This window comes from Moschus berezovskii, chromosome 9, assembly GCF_049115385.1.
Source record: "Moschus berezovskii isolate FMDL1 chromosome 9, NW_MosBer_1.0, whole genome shotgun sequence".
In the NCBI taxonomy this organism is placed as follows: Eukaryota; Metazoa; Chordata; class Mammalia; order Artiodactyla; family Moschidae; genus Moschus; species Moschus berezovskii.
The window spans coordinates 55,988,216-56,007,329 of record NC_142468.1 but is presented as its reverse complement, the minus strand read 5'-3'; the positions used below and the strand labels follow the sequence as shown (position 1 = coordinate 56,007,329).

Genomic DNA, 19,114 nt, shown 5'->3' with positions numbered 1-19,114 from the left:
ATCCTGAAGGACTGTGTCAAGGTCTATAAATTAAGGCAGAATCATAAAGAATCCTGGCAGTAGTGTATTCACAGGCTTGTGGTTTTAAATGTTTCTGTTCTATTCGGTGTTAGAGAACCAGACAGTAAGAAATAGATTATTGTGCCTTAGTCAACTGGTAATCTGCCAGGTTATGAAAATTAAGCTAGAAACAAGACAGTTAGCCATTTCCTTGTGTCCTGGCTGATCTGAGAAGGGAATTCTGCTGAGGCTTAGGTGTACATGAAAAGGGAATTCAGAGAAAATCCCCACAGTACTGTAAAGCACTTTCCTCATTAAGTGTGAATAAATAGGAAAAATAAACCAACATGGAGTTTACGAAAAAATAGTTCAGGAGAAAACTGTAGCATGATCCTAAAGATTCAGAAGCTGATTACACTCTGAAAATATTTTTACAGCAGAAGGACCAGAGAAAATTTTTGGAATGTATGCCTGAGATTCCCAAAGTTATAAACATACGACAGCTTTGATAGGAGAAAGTTGGTGAAATAAAAGACAAAGACAACGAAATAAAATGAAAGGGGAGCAGGGAAAAGTATGTTCTGAACATAATATATTAACACCATTTAACCCTAAATTTTAATTACAGAAATATAGATCAAAGATGATTTTTTAAGAGGATACCAATTAATAGAAGCAAAGTGAGTAATAAAAGAATTGTAAAACAATTGAGAAAATGAAAATAAAGAAAAGTTTGCTCTTTCAGTAAGAGAAAGAAGCCTAAGGAAGTATATAGTAAGTGGCAAACGTCAGTACATTTTGTTAAATATATCATATGTTAATGCTTATTATATAGTATCATAAATTCTTATGTTTATAACTTAGAACTGCTGGATAGAATTCAAAACCAGAACTTCTTGACTTCATAGTCCTTGGACTTTTCCCACTAAACCATGCTTCCCATCAAGCATGTCAGTAAATGAAAATGGCTTAAATTCTCCTATTAAAAGATCACATTCAGATTAAGTTAAAAAGTAGTTTCTAACCAGATGTTATTTACATGAGATCTGCTTTAACTGAACTAACACAGAAAGTTAAAATCATGAAGAGATGAAAGATTTAACAAGTAAACAAAAGTAAAAAACAATTTAACTATGATTCAAAGCAAAAATCATTATGTAGAACATGATAATGTGACAAAGAAGGCATGATAGCCATAAACCTTCATGCAGTGAATAGCATTGCATCAAAATGTGTAACCGAAAATGTTGGAAGTCAACTGAAACATTGTTGCCTGAGGATATTTTAATATACCTTATTTAATTTTTAACAGATCTGATAGATTAAAAACAAATAGGACTAGAGAGCATTTGAATGATAACTAAGATTGAACCAAGATACATATCAAATTTTGTAGTTTACAAGGAGAAAATTCACCTTCCTTAGTAGGTAGCTCTGAAACATTTATAATATTTAATCATGTTAGAGTAAAAAAATTGGGCAGTCCACCTTGATATATGTTAAAAGCTGTAGATAAGTTTCAGAGAACAGCAAATACAAACCATTTCTGTGCTTTTGGTGACATCCTTTGTTTTTGGCTTTTGTGTTTCAAGAAGGCATGAAATGAAAAGCACATATTAGATACTTATACTGCCTGTTGAAATGAACTGTTGTTTTATTTATGTTAAGTCCAGAATGAAAAAAAAATCGTATTTGAATCTCTGAAGAGATGCACCAAATCAAGCCTAATATTTTTAAATGCTATAAAAGACTGTCAGCTAAGAAGGCTCTTCTTAGTGAAAGTTAATACCTTTAATACTATGATCACCATAGTTTGACTGTTTAACAGTGTGATTTATATAAATACTTGCAGCATTATAAAGTATTAAAACCTAATTTTACCTGAGATTACATTTGCAGTAAAGTTTTAAACCATTCTGTTCTCCTTCTGGGAGACAAGTAAGCATCTTATGCCATTCGTGCTTTTGAAGGAGGTTCTTATTCCTGCTGAGTACCCTTTGAGCCTAACTAGGTAACTTAAACTAAGGTTTTAAAAAAATAAGCACTATTGATCTGTTACTGTTTGAAAAAATTGGTGAGGATGTTTCAAAACACATTATAACTTTAATTTATATTATTTTGATGGTTTTCTGATTTATAGTCATGCTTTCTTAGCTACTGCAGTTCAACCTTATGTAATAAAAGCTTACTGATGTGGTTGTAATATGAAGTCTCTCTTTCCCACAGGATGAATGTGGACAGTTTCCCTATGATGCAAACATCCAGATACACTGGGTATCATTTCTCGATGGGCGCCAGAGAGTCTTGCTTTTCACTGATGATGTTGCCTTGGTTTCCAAAGCTCTGCAGGCAGAAGAAATGGAGCAGGCCAATCATGAAATAACTTTTTCTCTACATAGTCTTGGGCTTTCACTGGTCAACAATGAAACCAAGCAGGAAGTTTCATATATTGGGATAACCAGGTATGGGAGAAGAAAGATAAGGTATCAGAAAGCTTTAAAAGGCATTAAGTTCATAACATCAAGTTTGATGAGAGTAGACAAATACCTGTTTTGAATTTGATAACTGCACATACCTTTCAGCAAAGCTTACTGAACAGCTGCTTTTACTGCTAGTTGAAAAGCCCCTAAGATAAAATAATGTCTTTGCCCTTATGACAACACTCATTAGTTGGTGGGAGAAGAGGTTTGTTTCTTTCCTTGTTGTTTGTATGTATTTTTAAAATGAATTACAAAAACACTAAAAAAAAAAAAAAGCAACAAAAGTATGAACACATTCTGTGGTGCTGTAGAGGCTGGAGAAACTGGTGTGGGTTGGGGAAGCCAAAAACAATGAGTCACTTAAATTGGAAAAAAGTTTCATGCAGGCAGTATTTTAACCTGGGTACATGATCATATTGGGTGAACGTTTTAATAATTTAGAACATTTTAATAATGATGGGACCAGTTCTTTTATCTGATTCTGCTTATACTTATTTAAGAAAAATATTTGAATTTATCTATGTTGGTTTTTCAATCACACTGACTGTGGTGAAAGACCCATTCTTCTTTGGAGGCTGTTGAGGGAAATAATTATCAGGTATAACCAGTATAGGGTCTATCGATAATAATGTTTTGGTGAAGTTCAAAATTAAGCAAAACACAGAGGTCATATATGTAATGCTCTTTGTGCAGCACCTGGCAGTTTGATTTTGTGAGAAGTGGCTCACCATTTGGTAACCATGCCATGAATGAATGAGAGATTCCTGTTGTTCCACATCCTTGCCAGCATTTAGTATTGTCAGTGTTGCAGATTTTGGCTATTCTAATAGATTTGTAGTGATCTCTGTTTGTTTTAATTTGCAGTTACCTAATTACATATGATATTGAACATCTTTTCATATGCTTTTTTGTCATTTGAACCTCATTTGATGAAGTTCAGATCTTTTGCCCAATTTAATATTTTTTGCTATTGTGTTATAAGAGTTCTTTGCATACTTTGGGTACAATAAGTCCCCTGCATACAAACAAGTTCTGTTCCAAGAGCATGTTCATAAATCCAATTTGTTCTTAAGTCCAACAAAGTTTGCTTAGGTACACAACTAACACAGTTAGCGATATAGTACTGCACTGTAATAGGTTTATAATACTTTTCACACAAATAGTACATAAAAAACAAACAAAAAATAAAATATTTTTAATCTTGCAGTACAGTACCTTGAAAAGTACAGTAGTACAGTACAACATCTGGCATTTCTTGTGTACCAGCTGCATTACCACTGCTTTTATGTTTGCTTCTGGACATCTTGGGCTTGAAATAGAGATACTGTACTCCATACAGTGCTACACCTTTACTGTACTCATAAGCACAGCCACTTGTAGAAGATGCACACTTGTGACATTGTATACCAGACACATAAACTAACTTATGTGATTGGACATGTGAACACCTGTTCATATCTTTGCAAACTTAAAGGTTTGTATGTAGGGGACTTACTGTATCAGTCTTTTATCAGTTGTATGTTATACAAATATTTTCTCCCAGCCTTTTCATTCTTTTAACAGTGTCTTTCACAGAGCAGAAATTTTCAATTTCAGGAAAGTCCCACATCTGTTTTTTTCTTTCACGGATTGTGCTTTTAGTGATGTATTGTAAAAGTCACCACCAAACCCAAGGTCACTTAGATTTTCTCCTCTGTTTTATCTAGGAATGTTGTAGTTTTATGTTTGATATTTAGGTCTTCCATCTTGATTGTTTTTGCCTAATATCCCCATATGAAAAAATTTTGCCAATTTCATAGTTCATTGATGTCAGTGTGTGATACGAAAACATATCCCCTGCCTCTTTTCCTTATGCACTTTTATATAAAACATAGATATATTTTGGTGTTTAAAATCTCTTGCATAAATGTGATTTTCATAGGAGTTGACAGTTGCGACAATTTGGAGTTGAATGAAAATTCCACAACCTAAATTATGCATTTAATTTAATTAATTTTCTTTGTGAATTATTTTAGTTCTGGTGTTGTTTGGGAGATGAAACCAAAACAGAAGTGGAAGCCATTTAGTCAAAAGCAAATAATTTTATTGGAAAAGTCCTATAAGAAATATCTAGAATCAAGAGACCTTGGCTGGATTAAACTAGATGATAATTTTGAGGTACACCAAATTTGTTTTTTTTCTTATTTATGTATTATGTTGCCAGTGGTGGTAGTAAATGAAATTTTGCTATTCAAGTAAATATATGTATGCAGAAACTAATTTGTTAGCAGGATTAATATGACTAAGAAAATTTATTAGCACATTTTAAATTAAAATATACTGTTCATCATATACTGTACAACATTATTTAAATATGTTTCTTATCTGCATTTCTATAATTTCCTCTATTTGCAAAGCAGATAGTTTCATGTAACTTGTTTTTAGGAAGATTATGGAGAAATCAACATTACTTATTGAAACTTCTATTCTGAATGATATCAATATATTGCTAAAGGCTGGCAGAATTGTATATCTCAGTGATGAAAACCGTATAAAAAAACTTGCCCAATTAAATTCATTAAATGTAAATGATTGTAGGACATGCGTGGATGTCCACAAATAAACATGTGCTCCACACAGGGCCCTACATTATTAAAACTGAAAGTCACTTTTGCTTCAGGAAGAGCCCAGAAGCTTGACTGAAGTTTCAGTCATGCAGTGTGGGTTGCTCTTTGCCTCTGATGGTTACATTTGCATTATCACCATACCTGCTTCCCACCCCACCCTCATCCCTGTAAATGTTGGTCATGCTGAAATGAAGGAGCACTATTCAGTTAGTGTCAGACATAAGTAAGCTATTGACTATTCACTGTTTAACTTTGTTAAAACAAAGCATAAGTGTTATCTGGAATTATTCATTACTGTTGAGGTTTTTTGGAGAAGGAAATGGTAACCCACTCCAGTATTCCTGCCTGGAGAATTCCATGGACAGAGGAGCCTGGCAGGCTACATACAGTCCATGGGGTCGCAAAGAGTTGGACTCAACTGAGCAACTATCACACACTCACTCATGGAGGTTTTTAAAAAAATTAAAAACATGGCTTATTTTCTTTAAGTACAGTTTATATCACTGAAAATTTATTTTCTGCAAAACCTTAGTTATGTGATGATTCTGCTTCAAACATGTCAGCTGTAGATCATCTTAAGGTAGATCTTTGGATTAGATGTAGAAATGAGTATTTTTCTTTTTCAGTTTGTGAGTAAGTGGATATTTAAAATGGTCTACACTGCTAATACCAGTTCATCACAAGCACGTCTGGTTTTTTCCCAGGTGAATTTTGGTAAGGACCCAATGGAAATGCGCCTCCCTTCTCGGTGCTCTATAAGGCGACATTTTTTATCAGGAATTCAAGTTGAATATAAGCAATCCCCTCATCAAAGAAGTTTAAGGGCCAGATTGTATTGGCTTCAGGTAATACTGTCATCCTATTCAATGGGTATATCTAATCAGTTTGGGAATCTTGGGTCTGAATTTTTTTTTTTCACAAGGTTCTGTCAAGGGATTAGATCTGATAGAGTGCCTGAAGAATGATGGATGGAGGTTCGTAACATTGTACAGGAGGTGGTGATCAAAACCATACCCAAGAAAAAGAAATGCAAAAAGGCCAAATGGTTGTCTGAGAAGCCCTTACAAATAGCTGAGAAGAGAAGCGAAAGGCAAAGGAGAAAAGGAAAGATATATCCAACAGAATGTAGAATTCCAAAGAATAGCAAGGAGAGATAAGAAAGCCTTCCTAAATGAACAATGCAAAGATACAGAGGAAAACAACAGAATGGGAAAGATTTAGAGATCTCTTCAAGAAAATTAGAGATACCAAGGGAACAAAGATTCATCTAGTCAAAGCTATGGTTTTTCCAGTAGTCATGGAGGGATGTGAGAGTTGAAAGCTGAGCACCGAAGAATTGATGCTTTTGAGTTGTGGTGTTGGAGAAGACTCTTGAGAGTCCCTTGGACTTCAAGGAGATCAAACCAATCCATCCTAAAGGAAATCAATCCTGAATATTTGTTGGAAGGACTGATGCTGAAGCTGAAACTCTAATACTTTGGCCACCTGATGAGAAGAACTGACTCATTTGAAAAGACCCTCATTCTGGGAAAGATTGGAGGTGGGAGGAGAAGGGGACGACAGAGGATGAGATGGTTGGATGGCATCACTGATTCAATGGACATGAGTTTGAGTAAGCTCTGGGAGTTGGGGATGGAGAGGGAGGCTTGACTTGCTGCAGTCCATGGAGTCACAAAGAGTTGGACAGGACTGAGTGAACTGAGCTGAACTGAAGGGAACGTTTCATGCAAAGATGGGCACAGTAAAGGACTAAATGGTATGGACCTAACAGAAGCAGAAGATATTAAGAAAAGGTGGAATACAAGAATACACAGAACTATACAAAAAAGATCTCCTTGACCCAGATAACCATGATGGTGTGATCACTCACCTAGAGCCAGACATCCTGGGGTCCGAAGTCAACTGGGTCTTAGGGAGCATCACTATGAACAAAGCTAGTGGAGGTGATGGAATTCCATCACCTTGATGGAATTCCTTGAGCTGTTTCAAGTCCTAAAAGATGATGCTGTGAAAGTACTGCACTCAATATGCCAACAAATTTGGAAAACTCAGCAATGGCCACAGGACTGGAAAAGGTTAGTTTTCATTCCAATCCCAGACACTGCTCAAACTACTGCACAATTGCACTCATTTCACATGCTAGCAGAGTAATGCTCAAAATTCTCTAAGCCAGGCTTCAACAGTACATGAACCCAGAACTCCTAGATGTTCAAGCTGGATTTAGAAAAGGCAGAGGAACCACAGATTAAATTGCTAACATCTTTGGATCATGGAAAAAGCAAGAGAATTCTAGACAAACATCTATTTCTGTTTTATTGACTACGCCAAAGCCTTTGTGTGGATAACAAGAAAATGTGGAAAATTCTTAAAGAGATGGGAATACCAGACCACCTTACTTACCTCCTGAGAAATCTGTATGCAGGTCAAGAAGCAACAGTTAGAACCAGACCTGGTACAATGGACTGGTTCCAAATTGGGAAAGGAGTATGTCAAGGTTGTATATTGTCACCCTGCTTATTTAACTTATATGCAGAGTACATCATATGAAGTGGTGAGCTGGATGACACACAAGCTGGAATCCAGATTGCTGGGAGAAATATCAATAACCTCAGATATGCAGATGGCACAACCCTTATGGCAGAAAGCAAAGAGAAACTAAGGAGCCTCTTGACGAAGGTGAAAGAGGAGAGTATAAAAACTGGCTTAAAAGTCAGCATTCAGGAAACTGACATCATGGCATCTAGTCCCATCACTTCATGGCAAATAGGTGGGGAAACAATGGAAACAGTAACAGCCTTTATTTTCTTGGGCTCCAAAATCACTGTAGATGGTGACAACAGCCCTGAAATTGACGATTGCTCCTTGAAAGAAAATCTATGACAAACTGAGACAGCATATTAAAAAGCAGAGACATTACTTTACTGACAAAGGTCCATATAGTCAAAGCTATGGTTTTTCCAGTAGTCATGTATGGAAGTGACAGTTGGACTATAAAGGAAGCTGAGCACTGAAGAACTGATGGTACTGAACTGTGGTTTTGGAGTTGAGAGACTCTTGAGAGACTGCAAGGAGATCAAACCAGTCAGTCCTAAAGGAAATCAACCCTGAATATTCATTGGAAGGACTAATGCTGAAGCTGAAGCTCTAGTACTTTGGCCACCTGATGCAAAGAGCTGACTCATTGGAAAAGACCCTGATGCTGGGAAAGATTGAAGACAGGAGGAGAAGGGGACGACAGAGGATGAGATGGTTGGATGGCATCACCGCCTTGATGGACATGAGTTTGAGCAAGCTCTGGGAGATGGTGAAGGACAGGGAAGTCTGGTGTGCTACAGTCTATAACATCGAAAAGAGTTGGACATGACCTAGCCACTGAACAACAACAAAAATCATACATCAGAATTGATATCTTTCTTTTTTGTTTATAAGTTATTCTCCTTCTTTCACATATCCTGTATATTTACCATACTCATTATCCAAGGCTAAATGACCATTGAGACTTTAATTTGGTCATATGTTTTCTTACACAAATTGTTATTTTTAATATTTCTTTGAATTTGTCATCCCAAATTAAGACTTTCTTTTATTATTCTATATGGGAATTATTAGGGCTTTATTGGAGGCTGTTTTTATCAAACTGTTTGCTTTTCCTTCCTGCCTCCCTCCATCTCTTGTTTTTAACTATGGATTACTACTTTTTAGGACATTTTTAGGACATTTTTGTTCTCTTTCTCTTAATACCTAACCTGTAATTTCATACGCAGTCTTCACTTACATTTTTATTTAAATTATAGATAGTTGAAATCTCACATGATCCATTGATAAAAATATTTCTATTAATGGTGTTCATGCTCCACAGTTCTAGTGCAGTTATGAGAATGTTTATGTATTCCTGTATGTGGAAACTTGCCCTTGGTGAGATATATAAGAAATTTAGATTTAAAGTGAAGTTTTTAATAGTAGAACATACAAATACAGATATTATTTATAATGTGATTAGTGGCATCTTCTGTAATACATCTCTGAAACAGAAGTTTAAATTAAGTACTGCTGAATCAGTTTTCTTTTCTTTAGGTTGATAGTCAGTTACCAGGTACAGTGTTCCCTGTTGTATTTCATCCTGTGGCCCCTCCAAAATCTATTGCTTTGGATTCAGGTAAGAAAAAATTAAGTTGAGATATACCCTGTATATAAAAGTTGAATAGATATCATTTTGACCTATTCGAAAGCTTGATTGCCTTTTTCCTGTTTTCTTTCTTCCTTTTAGAGCCCAAACCTTTCATTGATGTGAGCATCATCACAAGATTTAATGAGTACAGTAAAGTCTTACAGTTCAAGTAAGTAAAGATACCCTTGTTCATCTAAAGGAATTTAAAATGATAATCTACTTTGAAAATACATTATGTTTTGGAAGTGACTTTTGCATGGAAATTATTTCCACCTGAACATACCAGTCTACTTCATGGTCAAATGATTTTCTATGTTGAAACTTATTTTAATAATAGCCTCTGTATATTTTAAAGTGTAAATTTCCTTCAACCACTTCTCCCCTTTGTAACTTCTGTTAGAATATAAAATAGTGAAACATAAATGATGTGTTTGTGAGGTGTGTTCTTTAACTCCTGTGGACTTTAAAAATTAGATAATATATGCTACATCATCATTGTTCTTATATCTTCCATAACATGGTAAATAGAGAATTTGGAACTTTAAATGCTAAGTGTTAATATAGCAGTATTACCCCTATTGAAACTTTTACTTTAATTAAAAAAAAAAAAGATCTTAGTCTAAATAAACTTCGATCTTGCTAACATAACCCTTGTTTTAGAGAAAATGGAACAAGATCTTGCTGTGGTTTTTGGCCAAAATCAAAGTTTTAACATGGAAAATTACAAGGTTTGATAAAATGTCTTTTTCATCCTTAAAAAAGCTTTTTCTATTAAAAATATTTTTTTCCCCTTAGGTATTTTATGGTTCTCATTCAGGAAATGGCCTTAAAAGTTGATCAAGGGTTTCTAGGAGCTATTACTGCGCTGTTTACCCCAACAACTGACCCTGAAGCTGAAAGAAAATGGGTAATAATTTTTATTTCTTGGGAATATTATGAAAGATCAACCATTCTTTTCAATAATTGTTGTAGAAAAAAATTAAAATAGAAAATCTTGATTAATTTTTTTCAGACAGAGTTAATCCGGGAAGACTCTGATGCAATAAACACAGAATTAGTGGGGACCTCAGTGACTGATACATCCATTCTTAGTTTCTTTGAACATTTCCATATTTCTCCTATAAAGGTTTGTCGTAATTATTACTTTGAAAATTTGACAGAAGTATTGTAGAACTTTTAAAGGATCTGTATACAAATGTGGGTTTTAATTTGTTGTATCTAATATTTGGAGGGGAATTTTGTGTGATTAATTGAAATAATTAAGACAGTTCTCTGTAACATATGTATAGCCACAATTCCCACAGAGAAACCACCAGAGCATGATCTCTAGTCTTGAATTAATAACCCCTTTCTTCAAGGAAGAAGCTGACAAAAGCATTTCTTAATTAAGCAAAGAAGTGCTCACCAACATTTAATGTTGTGGTTGCACTTTGTAACTCCTCACTGTCTGAATAGAAAGCTATAATGGGTGTCCTAACCAGAATGTGAAAACGCTGAAGTTGCTGTTACACTGTTGATGTGGTATTTTTCACCCTTCCAAAATTTGATTGTAACTAGGGGAGTGGAAAATTGGATACCTTTCACTTGCCTGATTTTGTCCTTTATGAACCCATTTCCTTGTCTCCTTTTGTTATTCTTTTTAGCTTTTCTAGGGAAAGGTGACTGCTTAGAGAATCCACAAATGCTATCAGCCATAAAGCTCTAAACTTGTGTAATGGGCCAGATTTACAATTAAGTAACTCTTTAAAAATATTGATGATCCTTTACATTCTCAAAAACCATTGACAGCACATTATTGTCGGTTGCATTCACCAATCCATTCAGCTAAGTGAATAGATTTATAAAATGAAATTATTATTTTAAATTGATACGTTAGTTTGGTGATATCAAACATATTGATAGTGTTAGGTTCAAAATTGATATTGTTTTATGTGGTGAGTTATACACAATTTCTTTTTCATTATTAAATGAAAATCAGTTCTTTATGAGATTGGACAATATGTCAACAAATTATTAACTGAAGACCTACTATTGAAGTTGCTGTTGAAGATATAAAATGACTTCATGGGGTTTATAATTTATATGGGGTATTAAACATTTATACTTTACCTATACATATTGTGACTCAGTGGTAAAAATCCTCCTGCCAAGCAGGAGACACGGGTTCAATTCCTGTGTCGGGAAGGTCCCCTGGAGAAGCAAATGGCAACCCACTGCAGTATTCTTGCCTGGGGAATCCCAGGTTGCAGTCTGTTCAGTCACAAACAGTTGGATTTGACTGAATGACTAAATAACGTTTTTGGGCGCACTGGGAATTGTCCCCTAAAGTTGAATAACTAAAATCATGACTATCATGGTCATTTTCTTACTCTATGGTGACTTTGCCCTAGGAAGAGGCTGGATCTCTTTTCACCTAAGATTGCCTTTCATGGATCCCAGCCCTCTCTAAGTCTGCAGATGGACAAAAGTCCACATGAGGGAAAAAATTGAACAACCAGGCTTTCCTGGCTTTTCCGCAAGTCCCCTCTATTGAGCTCTCTGTTGATGAGAGAGAATGCCTAGAGAATTGGCAGAATGAGAAGGCAGAGTTATCTGCTTTACTTAACACACATTGAATTACCTTCTGCCTGTGTCTTCTGGCATTGTCGTACTAATGATGATGCAGCCCAAAGTAGAAGCAGCTAAATAGAAATGTGAAAATCTCATGGTTGAGTCCTGAGTTGAAGGGGTTGTGGAAGCTGAAAACTTTATTATTCTTTTAACCATTTATTTGGAACTTGCTAAAGTGTTGCCATAATTGTCGTGCTATTGTTACTTGTTGTTATCGTGTAATTATACTGCAGTTATTCTTGTTAATTGTTACTAAAAGTTATTTATTTGGTAGAAATGATTATCCATTATTTTGAGTTAGACTGCTGGTAGGCCAGTTGACATGTTTTTCCTCTTAAAATGATTATGCTGTTTTTGCAAAGTGTTTTTTTTTTTTTTTTGGTTTCCTCTGTATGAACACAATGTTATTTATAAAGTTTGAATAAAATTATAGTTCAGTTTTGGGGAAAGATTGATTTGTATTTTATTAGAAAGTAAATTTGAGGATCAGAGCTGTTCTGTGTAATATATAGAGTAACAAATAATGGTTTTCTTTAGGATTCTAATTGAAAGATACATTTGTTTGTGTCTGGACAATTTGGCGTCCATGTAGGTAAATATTTTTGTTTTTAGTTTTCATTTATTGAACATTATTTTCCTTTTAGTTGCACTTGAGTTTGTCTTTGGGCTCTGGTGGTGAGGAATCAAACCAAGAGAAACAGGAAATGATTCCAATTCATTCTGTCAACCTGCTGTTGAAAAGCATCGGTGCCACTCTGACTGATGTGGATGACCTTATATTCAAGTAAGAGTTCTGTTGAAGTGTGTTAGGAGGTTTTTATACCAGGGTGCTGTTTCTGGATGTTCATTCTTTTCATTTGTGTTAGAAGTTACCTTAGAAAAGTGGTAATTCTTACTCCTTACACTTTTAATAGTTTGGACCCATTCTAATTATGCTCTTTAGGTATACTTATTTTACTTATAAAGACAAGGTAAAGGATCTAATATTTTCTTCAGTTATCAGCATCTAGATAATACATGAATATAGCGTAAACATTGAATTATTTTAGTAGTATGTTATAAATGGACCATGTTTTAAGTGAAATTATATTTAGAAATATATAGCAGTAGGATTGGAGAAGGCAATGGCAAGCCACTCCAGTACTCTTGCCTAGAAAATCCCATGGATGGAGGAGCCTGGTAAGGCTTCAGTCTGCGGGGTCGCTAAGGGTCGGAGATGACTGAGTGACTTCACTTTCACTTTTCACTTTCACACACTGGAGAAGGAAATGGCAACCCACTCCAGTGTTCTTGCCTGGAGAATCCCAGGGATGGGGGAGCCTGGTGGGCTTCCGTCTGTGGGGTCACACAGAGTCGGACACGACTGAAGTGACTTAGCAGCAGCAGCAGCAGTAGGATTAGATTTCAGTGTAATTTGTGGCAAAGTATAGATAATATCTCCTTGCTACCTTTAATATAAGAATATTTGTGTGTGCCAGATATATATAAATTCAATGAATATTTATTGAATATTCAACAGTGTCAGAGAAAAAAATTCATTAATACTATTTTTACCTTGTACACTATCAAATTTTATAGGAATCAAAGGCTTAAAAATTAAATCCAAATGGAAAGAGAAAGACTAAGGAAAAATAGAAATTAATGCTATCAAATTCTAAATAAAAGGAAACCTTCCTATGTTTAAAAGCAATGGAAAAAATCCTGATGGAAAAATAAAAATTAATTTGACTACATAAAAATTAGACTCTTAAAATCAATGAAAATAATTAAAAAACAAAGAACTGGGATGATATGACAAGTATAGCAAAAGATTAATAATTTAATGTTTAACCTAAAATTTCGAATGCCATAGGTACCAGAGAACAATGTGGACTGATTCATAAAAGGGAAGATACAGTGGCTAATAGATATTAGAAATGTTTAGCTTTATTATTTATCAAAGAATATATGCAAATTAAAGCAAATTATCAAAGATTTAAAAATATGAGAAATCCTAGTACTAGGGAGAGGTGCATCTAAGAAATGGACATTTTTTTTTTTTATCATAGGTATGAGTGGAAAGGGATATATATGGAGTCTTAAATGTTTTTGTAGTCTTTCACTCAGTAATTATTTTGGGTAGGAGTTTGGTCAGAAAATAATCTTGGAATGCAACCAAAGTTATATTCAGAATACACATGGCAACCCTGATTATAACATCAAAATTTAGAAATATCTGATCATGAAAAAATTGTTTGACCCATCCACATGATGGAATGCTATGTTATTAAAAATGGTTACATCAAAATTTGAAAACCTAAAAGAATATCTAAAATGTTGAGTTAAAAAATGCATACAGAGTGTTTTAATATTTTTCAGTTGCATAGAAAAGAAAAGAAAGAATTTGAAGTGGAAAATGAGGAAAAGAAAAAGTTAAAAAAAGTTCACTGTGTAGTGGGATTATGGTCAACTTTTTACTCTTGATGTGTTTATGAAAGATTTGCATGACAATGTACTATTTTTATCATAGTTTTGGTATCCTAATATTTAAGATCTCAAATTATATGTACAAACCTAATTGTGACTTAGAAATGATTAATTTATCACTGAAATTTTAAGTCTTTTTTTTTTTTCTTCAAAAGATAATCTTAGTACTTTTGACTCTTTCTCCTCCCAGACTTGCTTATTACGAAATTCGGTATCAGTTTTACAACAGAGATCAAATCATGTGGAGTGTTGTTAGACATTACAGTGAACAGGTAACTTCCTGTCATATTAACAGTAGCTCATACGGAAGATACTTCATAAAATATCAAAGCAAAGCATTTATGTGTGATTGTAGTGTGTGACATTTACCTAACTGAATGCAATTCACGATCTCATTACTTAGTAGTTTTCTGGAATGATTAACTTCTATTTCTTTAATCCCCCCCAACTATATAAACCTTTTAAAAAGTTTCCTTTAGTGTGTTTTCCTTTGGCAATTATATGTTTACCACTTTGGAAAAGAATAGTGATTTAAGGGTTGTTATATTTTATTCCTTCAGTGACTATAGTTTCTAAGCATAGTGCAGTAGAATTGCGAGGAAACGAAGTTCCTCTTAATGATGCCTGTTACTCCATGGTTTGAAGTCTGTGCACAGAGACACAGTAGCTGTTTGGGGGCACTAGAGGACCATTGGGCTTCCCAGGTGGCGCTAGTGGTAAAGAACCCACCTGCCCATGCCATAGATAGAAGAGACACAGGTTCTATCCCTGGGTTGGGAAGATTCCCTGGAGGAGGGCATGGCAACTCACGCCAATATTCTTGCCTGGAAAATTCCATGGGCAGAGGAACCTGGCGGGCTACAGTCCATGGGGTTGCAAAGAAGCGGATATGACTTAAGCGACTGAGCACACACGCACGAGTACCTTTCCTCTTGCTTTCCTCTGCTGAAAGGTCTTTACTCTTATGGTGTTTAAACTTGATTTTTACATGTTCAAAAAAGGATATTTTTTCATTTGTCTTTTTGTTTTGTTTTGGTTATCAACCCATTTAGTTCATAGCAGTACTGATAATTAACAAAAATGAGTACCAATTATTGAAATATGTATTCATTTAATATGTATATTCAACCATGCAAGGTCAGTATAATAGACCTGCCAGTTTACAGAAGAAAAGAGCAGGGCCTATAGAGACTGCGTGACTTGTCCAAGGTTATGTAACTGACAAAAGGCCGACTTTGCCTCAAACCTGAGTTCTATCCCATTTGAAAGTCCCATGTAAAGTACGAGCATAATGCCTGGAACATAGTAAAACGTCACTGCAGAGTTTTCCTTTAACAACCTAATTTAGTCAGTTTCCCACTTTTTCCACATTGGTTCATGATGTATTTTCTTACAGCGGTTGCAAAGAACTTCATTTATTTATTTATTTATTTTCCTGTAGTTCTTGAAGCAGATGTATGTCCTTGTATTGGGCTTAGATGTACTTGGAAACCCGTTTGGATTAATTAGAGGTCTATCTGAAGGCTTTGAAGCTCTTTTCTATGAACCCTACCAGGTATCGGTCTTTTATTTATTTTAAGTATAGTAGAGAAAAACGGATGTTCTACTTTTTATGACAGATAATTCATATTTTAATTGTATCTTTGAACTGAATAATGTTCAAATACCAAGTAAATCAATTTTATATATTTGTAAAATTACTAGAGATAACAGTAAAAGGTTGTTTTAGAACTAACTGAGCACTTCTAGTATCTGGGTAATAAAGCATGCCTACATTTTCTAGGGTGTAATATAGTTGTTAGGAAGAGTGCTAAGTAGACTGAGAACATTTCACAACTGTGTCACCACTGTGTAGAGAACTAATGGGCATTGAAAGCTGACTTTGTTTCATAGTCAAGCTTTCCTTTAACCTGTTCTCCTCCATTTAAAGGATCCAGAATCCCAATGTGGTGAGGGTTTCAGAAGGACAAAGCAAAAAGAATAAATGGAAAAACAAGAGAGCCCAGACTGTGTGGGCTGTTAGTCTTGCTGTCATTGTGGCTTGCTTTAACAGTCCGATGGCTCTTGGTCCTGGAAGGCCAATTCTAATTTTGATTGAAGCCCGTGATTTACTCCTCTCCAGTTTTTGTCCTCTTAAAGGGTTTGCTAAGATCATGTGGGGTAAAAGTATCTTCAGACACAATAGGTGTTCCATCAGTTTTTGGATTAGAAGGTGAAAACTGTCACCACAGTGTTTATGTATGTTTGCAATTCTGTATCTTCATGGAAACTCTGAAATACTAGATTCAAAATCTTAAACGTATTTAAATTTTAAGTTACAAACTTTTTTTAAATTTTCGACCAGGGTGCTGTTCAAGGCCCTGAAGAATTTGCTGAGGGATTAGTAATTGGAGTAAAAAGTCTTTTTGGACACACAGTAGGTATGTATTACATATTTGTGTGTTTATATGTGTATAAATATAATCATTTATATTATTAAGTTATTATTAAATTCACTGTTTATAAAAATAAATGACTATATTTCAGAAAAGAGGGTTTCGTTGTATAGTAATCCTTCTAAAAGGCGTGTTCACTTGTACTTAAATGGAAAACAATTTGATACTGACCTGCTGAGGTTTTTTTTTTATGTCATAGATTTGTTAATCAGTCTACTTGCAATAGTTTTATTCATCTTCTTGCTAAGTGGGAACTGAATGCAATCAGTATCTGCCTTTTTGTATAGGAGACAGAATTTTAAGCATCTGTTAGTTTCAAGCAGCCACATGCTATGTATTGTGATAATGCTCTTCAAAGAAACAGTGTGATTTACTTCTCTGGGCCTTTTGATAGGTGGTGCAGCAGGAGTTGTGTCTAGAATCACCGGTTCTGTTGGAAAAGGTTTGGCAGCAATTACAATGGACAAAGAATATCAGCAAAAAAGAAGAGAAGAGATGGGTCGACAGCCTAAAGATTTTGGTGACAGCCTGGCCAGAGGGGGAAAGGGCTTGTTGCTTGTAAGTCTCCTGCCGAATCTTCAAGAAATACTAACTTACAGATACACTTTAGCGTGTTTACTGGTTATGTGGCACTTGGAACACTGCTTGTGAGTAAAAGTCTGTCAGAGCAACAGTAGTGATAATTGCACACTTTCTGTTTCCTTTTTTGTTCTCCTTTGCCTTTATCACCATCAGTCTATGCCCCCCCCCCCCCCCCCCCGCAATGCCTAGACTTTGGTACTTGGGCTGGAGTGAAACTGTAATGATGGCAGATTAGCACTAGTGTGGAAGGTGGGGAAATGGAGCAGAGGAATGTGAAGGTAACTGGAGGGAGGGAGTCACTGTCTTCAGGTCATCATCAGTCAACCGTTTCTATAGAAGGCAGGCGCACAGGTTATGTATTATCAACCAGGAACTACCTTTCATTACTTTTCAGGACTACACCATTCAATTATACAGGTAATATATGACTATCTTCCTTATGAGTAATTATAAGAACTTCTAAGTTATTTTTTTTAAGTGAGTAATGGGAACCTAGGTAAGTCTATAAAGTAACTCTTTAATTATCCCTCTCCTCTTCCTAGAGTTATCTAATCTTTTCAGTATAGTATACATCCTTCAGTTATTTTTCTGTGTAATATGCAGCTATTTTTAGTTACTACTTGAAAGGTATATAAAGAATGCACAAACATTACTTTTAAAATTTTGAAATTAATTCAGTAGACTGTTAACTGCTGTGTTTGTGCCTGTCATTTGTAATGTGTATTGTCTCCTCTAAAGCGCTTTATTTGACAGGTTATTTGCTGTCCATGAAAGGTCCCTTCATTTTCAGTTTTCCACACTTGTACTAAATTATGGAGTAACTTCATTGGAATTTATAATTAGATCTCTGATTTTCTCAACTCATTCATTTTACTGATATGGAAACTGAGGCTTAAAGAGATTGCATCAACTAGACAATCCCATGGGCAGAGGAGCCTAGTGGGCTAATGTCCACTGGGTCACAATGAGTTGGACATGACCGAAGTGGCTTAGCACGCACGCATACACATAAACTGGTGATTGGTGTCAGAGTCAGATGTAAAAAATTTTCATCTGCTTTACTCTTCTGTTACAAAGTTCTGCTTCTATAAAGTGCTTCATTTAATATGTGCTATGTGATAATATTTTAAAAATCAGAGAACTCACTTATATGCTCATATTCTGTCAAGTCCTTGTTTAAAAAAAAAAAAGTTATTCCTGTAATTATATGTCTGTAGAGACCTCTAGTGGTTGGTTTAAAATTAAGCACCTTCTATTCAGGCTTGACTTGATCTGTGATTTCTCTCTCAGGGAGTCTTTGGTGGAGTGACTGGAATAATAACAAAGCCTGTGGAAGGTAGGTTGAGAATGTTTCCTTTCTGTACAAAGTAGAAGGGTTGATACATGGTAAAAGTAATAGATGTTATTGTTAGACTAGATTCTCTTGGACTTTCAATAGCAACTGACTTTTTTTTAATCCTAGTTAAAAAAGCATATTCTTTATTCAGTACAATCCCTATCAAAATCCCAGTAGCTTCTTTTTTCAGAGATTGATGAACTGATTCTAAAATCTATACAGGAATTCAGGGGAACCCTGAATAGCCAAAAACATCTGGGGAAAAAAAGAATGAAGCTGGAGGACTTATACTATCCAATTTTAAAACTTCAGTTCAGTTCAGTCGCTCAGTCGTGTCCGACTCTCCGCGACCCCATGAATCACAGCACGCCAGGCCTCCCTGTCCATCACCAACTCCCAGAGTTCACTCAAACTCATGTCCACAGAGTCGG

General features: G+C 35.2%; 1 protein-coding gene across 1 annotated transcript in view; it reads left to right on the top strand.

The window, feature by feature from the left end:
* The window catches only part of VPS13C (vacuolar protein sorting 13 homolog C), a 181,163-nt gene that overhangs the window by 145,500 nt on the left and 16,549 nt on the right, over positions 1-19,114 (top strand). Inside the window, exons 65-77 of the mRNA XM_055437136.2 lie at positions 2,227-2,462; positions 4,496-4,637; positions 5,791-5,931; positions 9,161-9,242; positions 9,354-9,423; positions 10,050-10,161; positions 10,267-10,380; positions 12,509-12,648; positions 14,521-14,602; positions 15,772-15,885; positions 16,675-16,750; positions 17,160-17,323; positions 18,638-18,683. Coding sequence (XP_055293111.2) covers positions 2,227-2,462; positions 4,496-4,637; positions 5,791-5,931; positions 9,161-9,242; positions 9,354-9,423; positions 10,050-10,161; positions 10,267-10,380; positions 12,509-12,648; positions 14,521-14,602; positions 15,772-15,885; positions 16,675-16,750; positions 17,160-17,323; positions 18,638-18,683 — 1,519 coding nt within the window. The remainder of the gene's footprint in view (positions 1-2,226; positions 2,463-4,495; positions 4,638-5,790; positions 5,932-9,160; positions 9,243-9,353; positions 9,424-10,049; positions 10,162-10,266; positions 10,381-12,508; positions 12,649-14,520; positions 14,603-15,771; positions 15,886-16,674; positions 16,751-17,159; positions 17,324-18,637; positions 18,684-19,114) is intronic.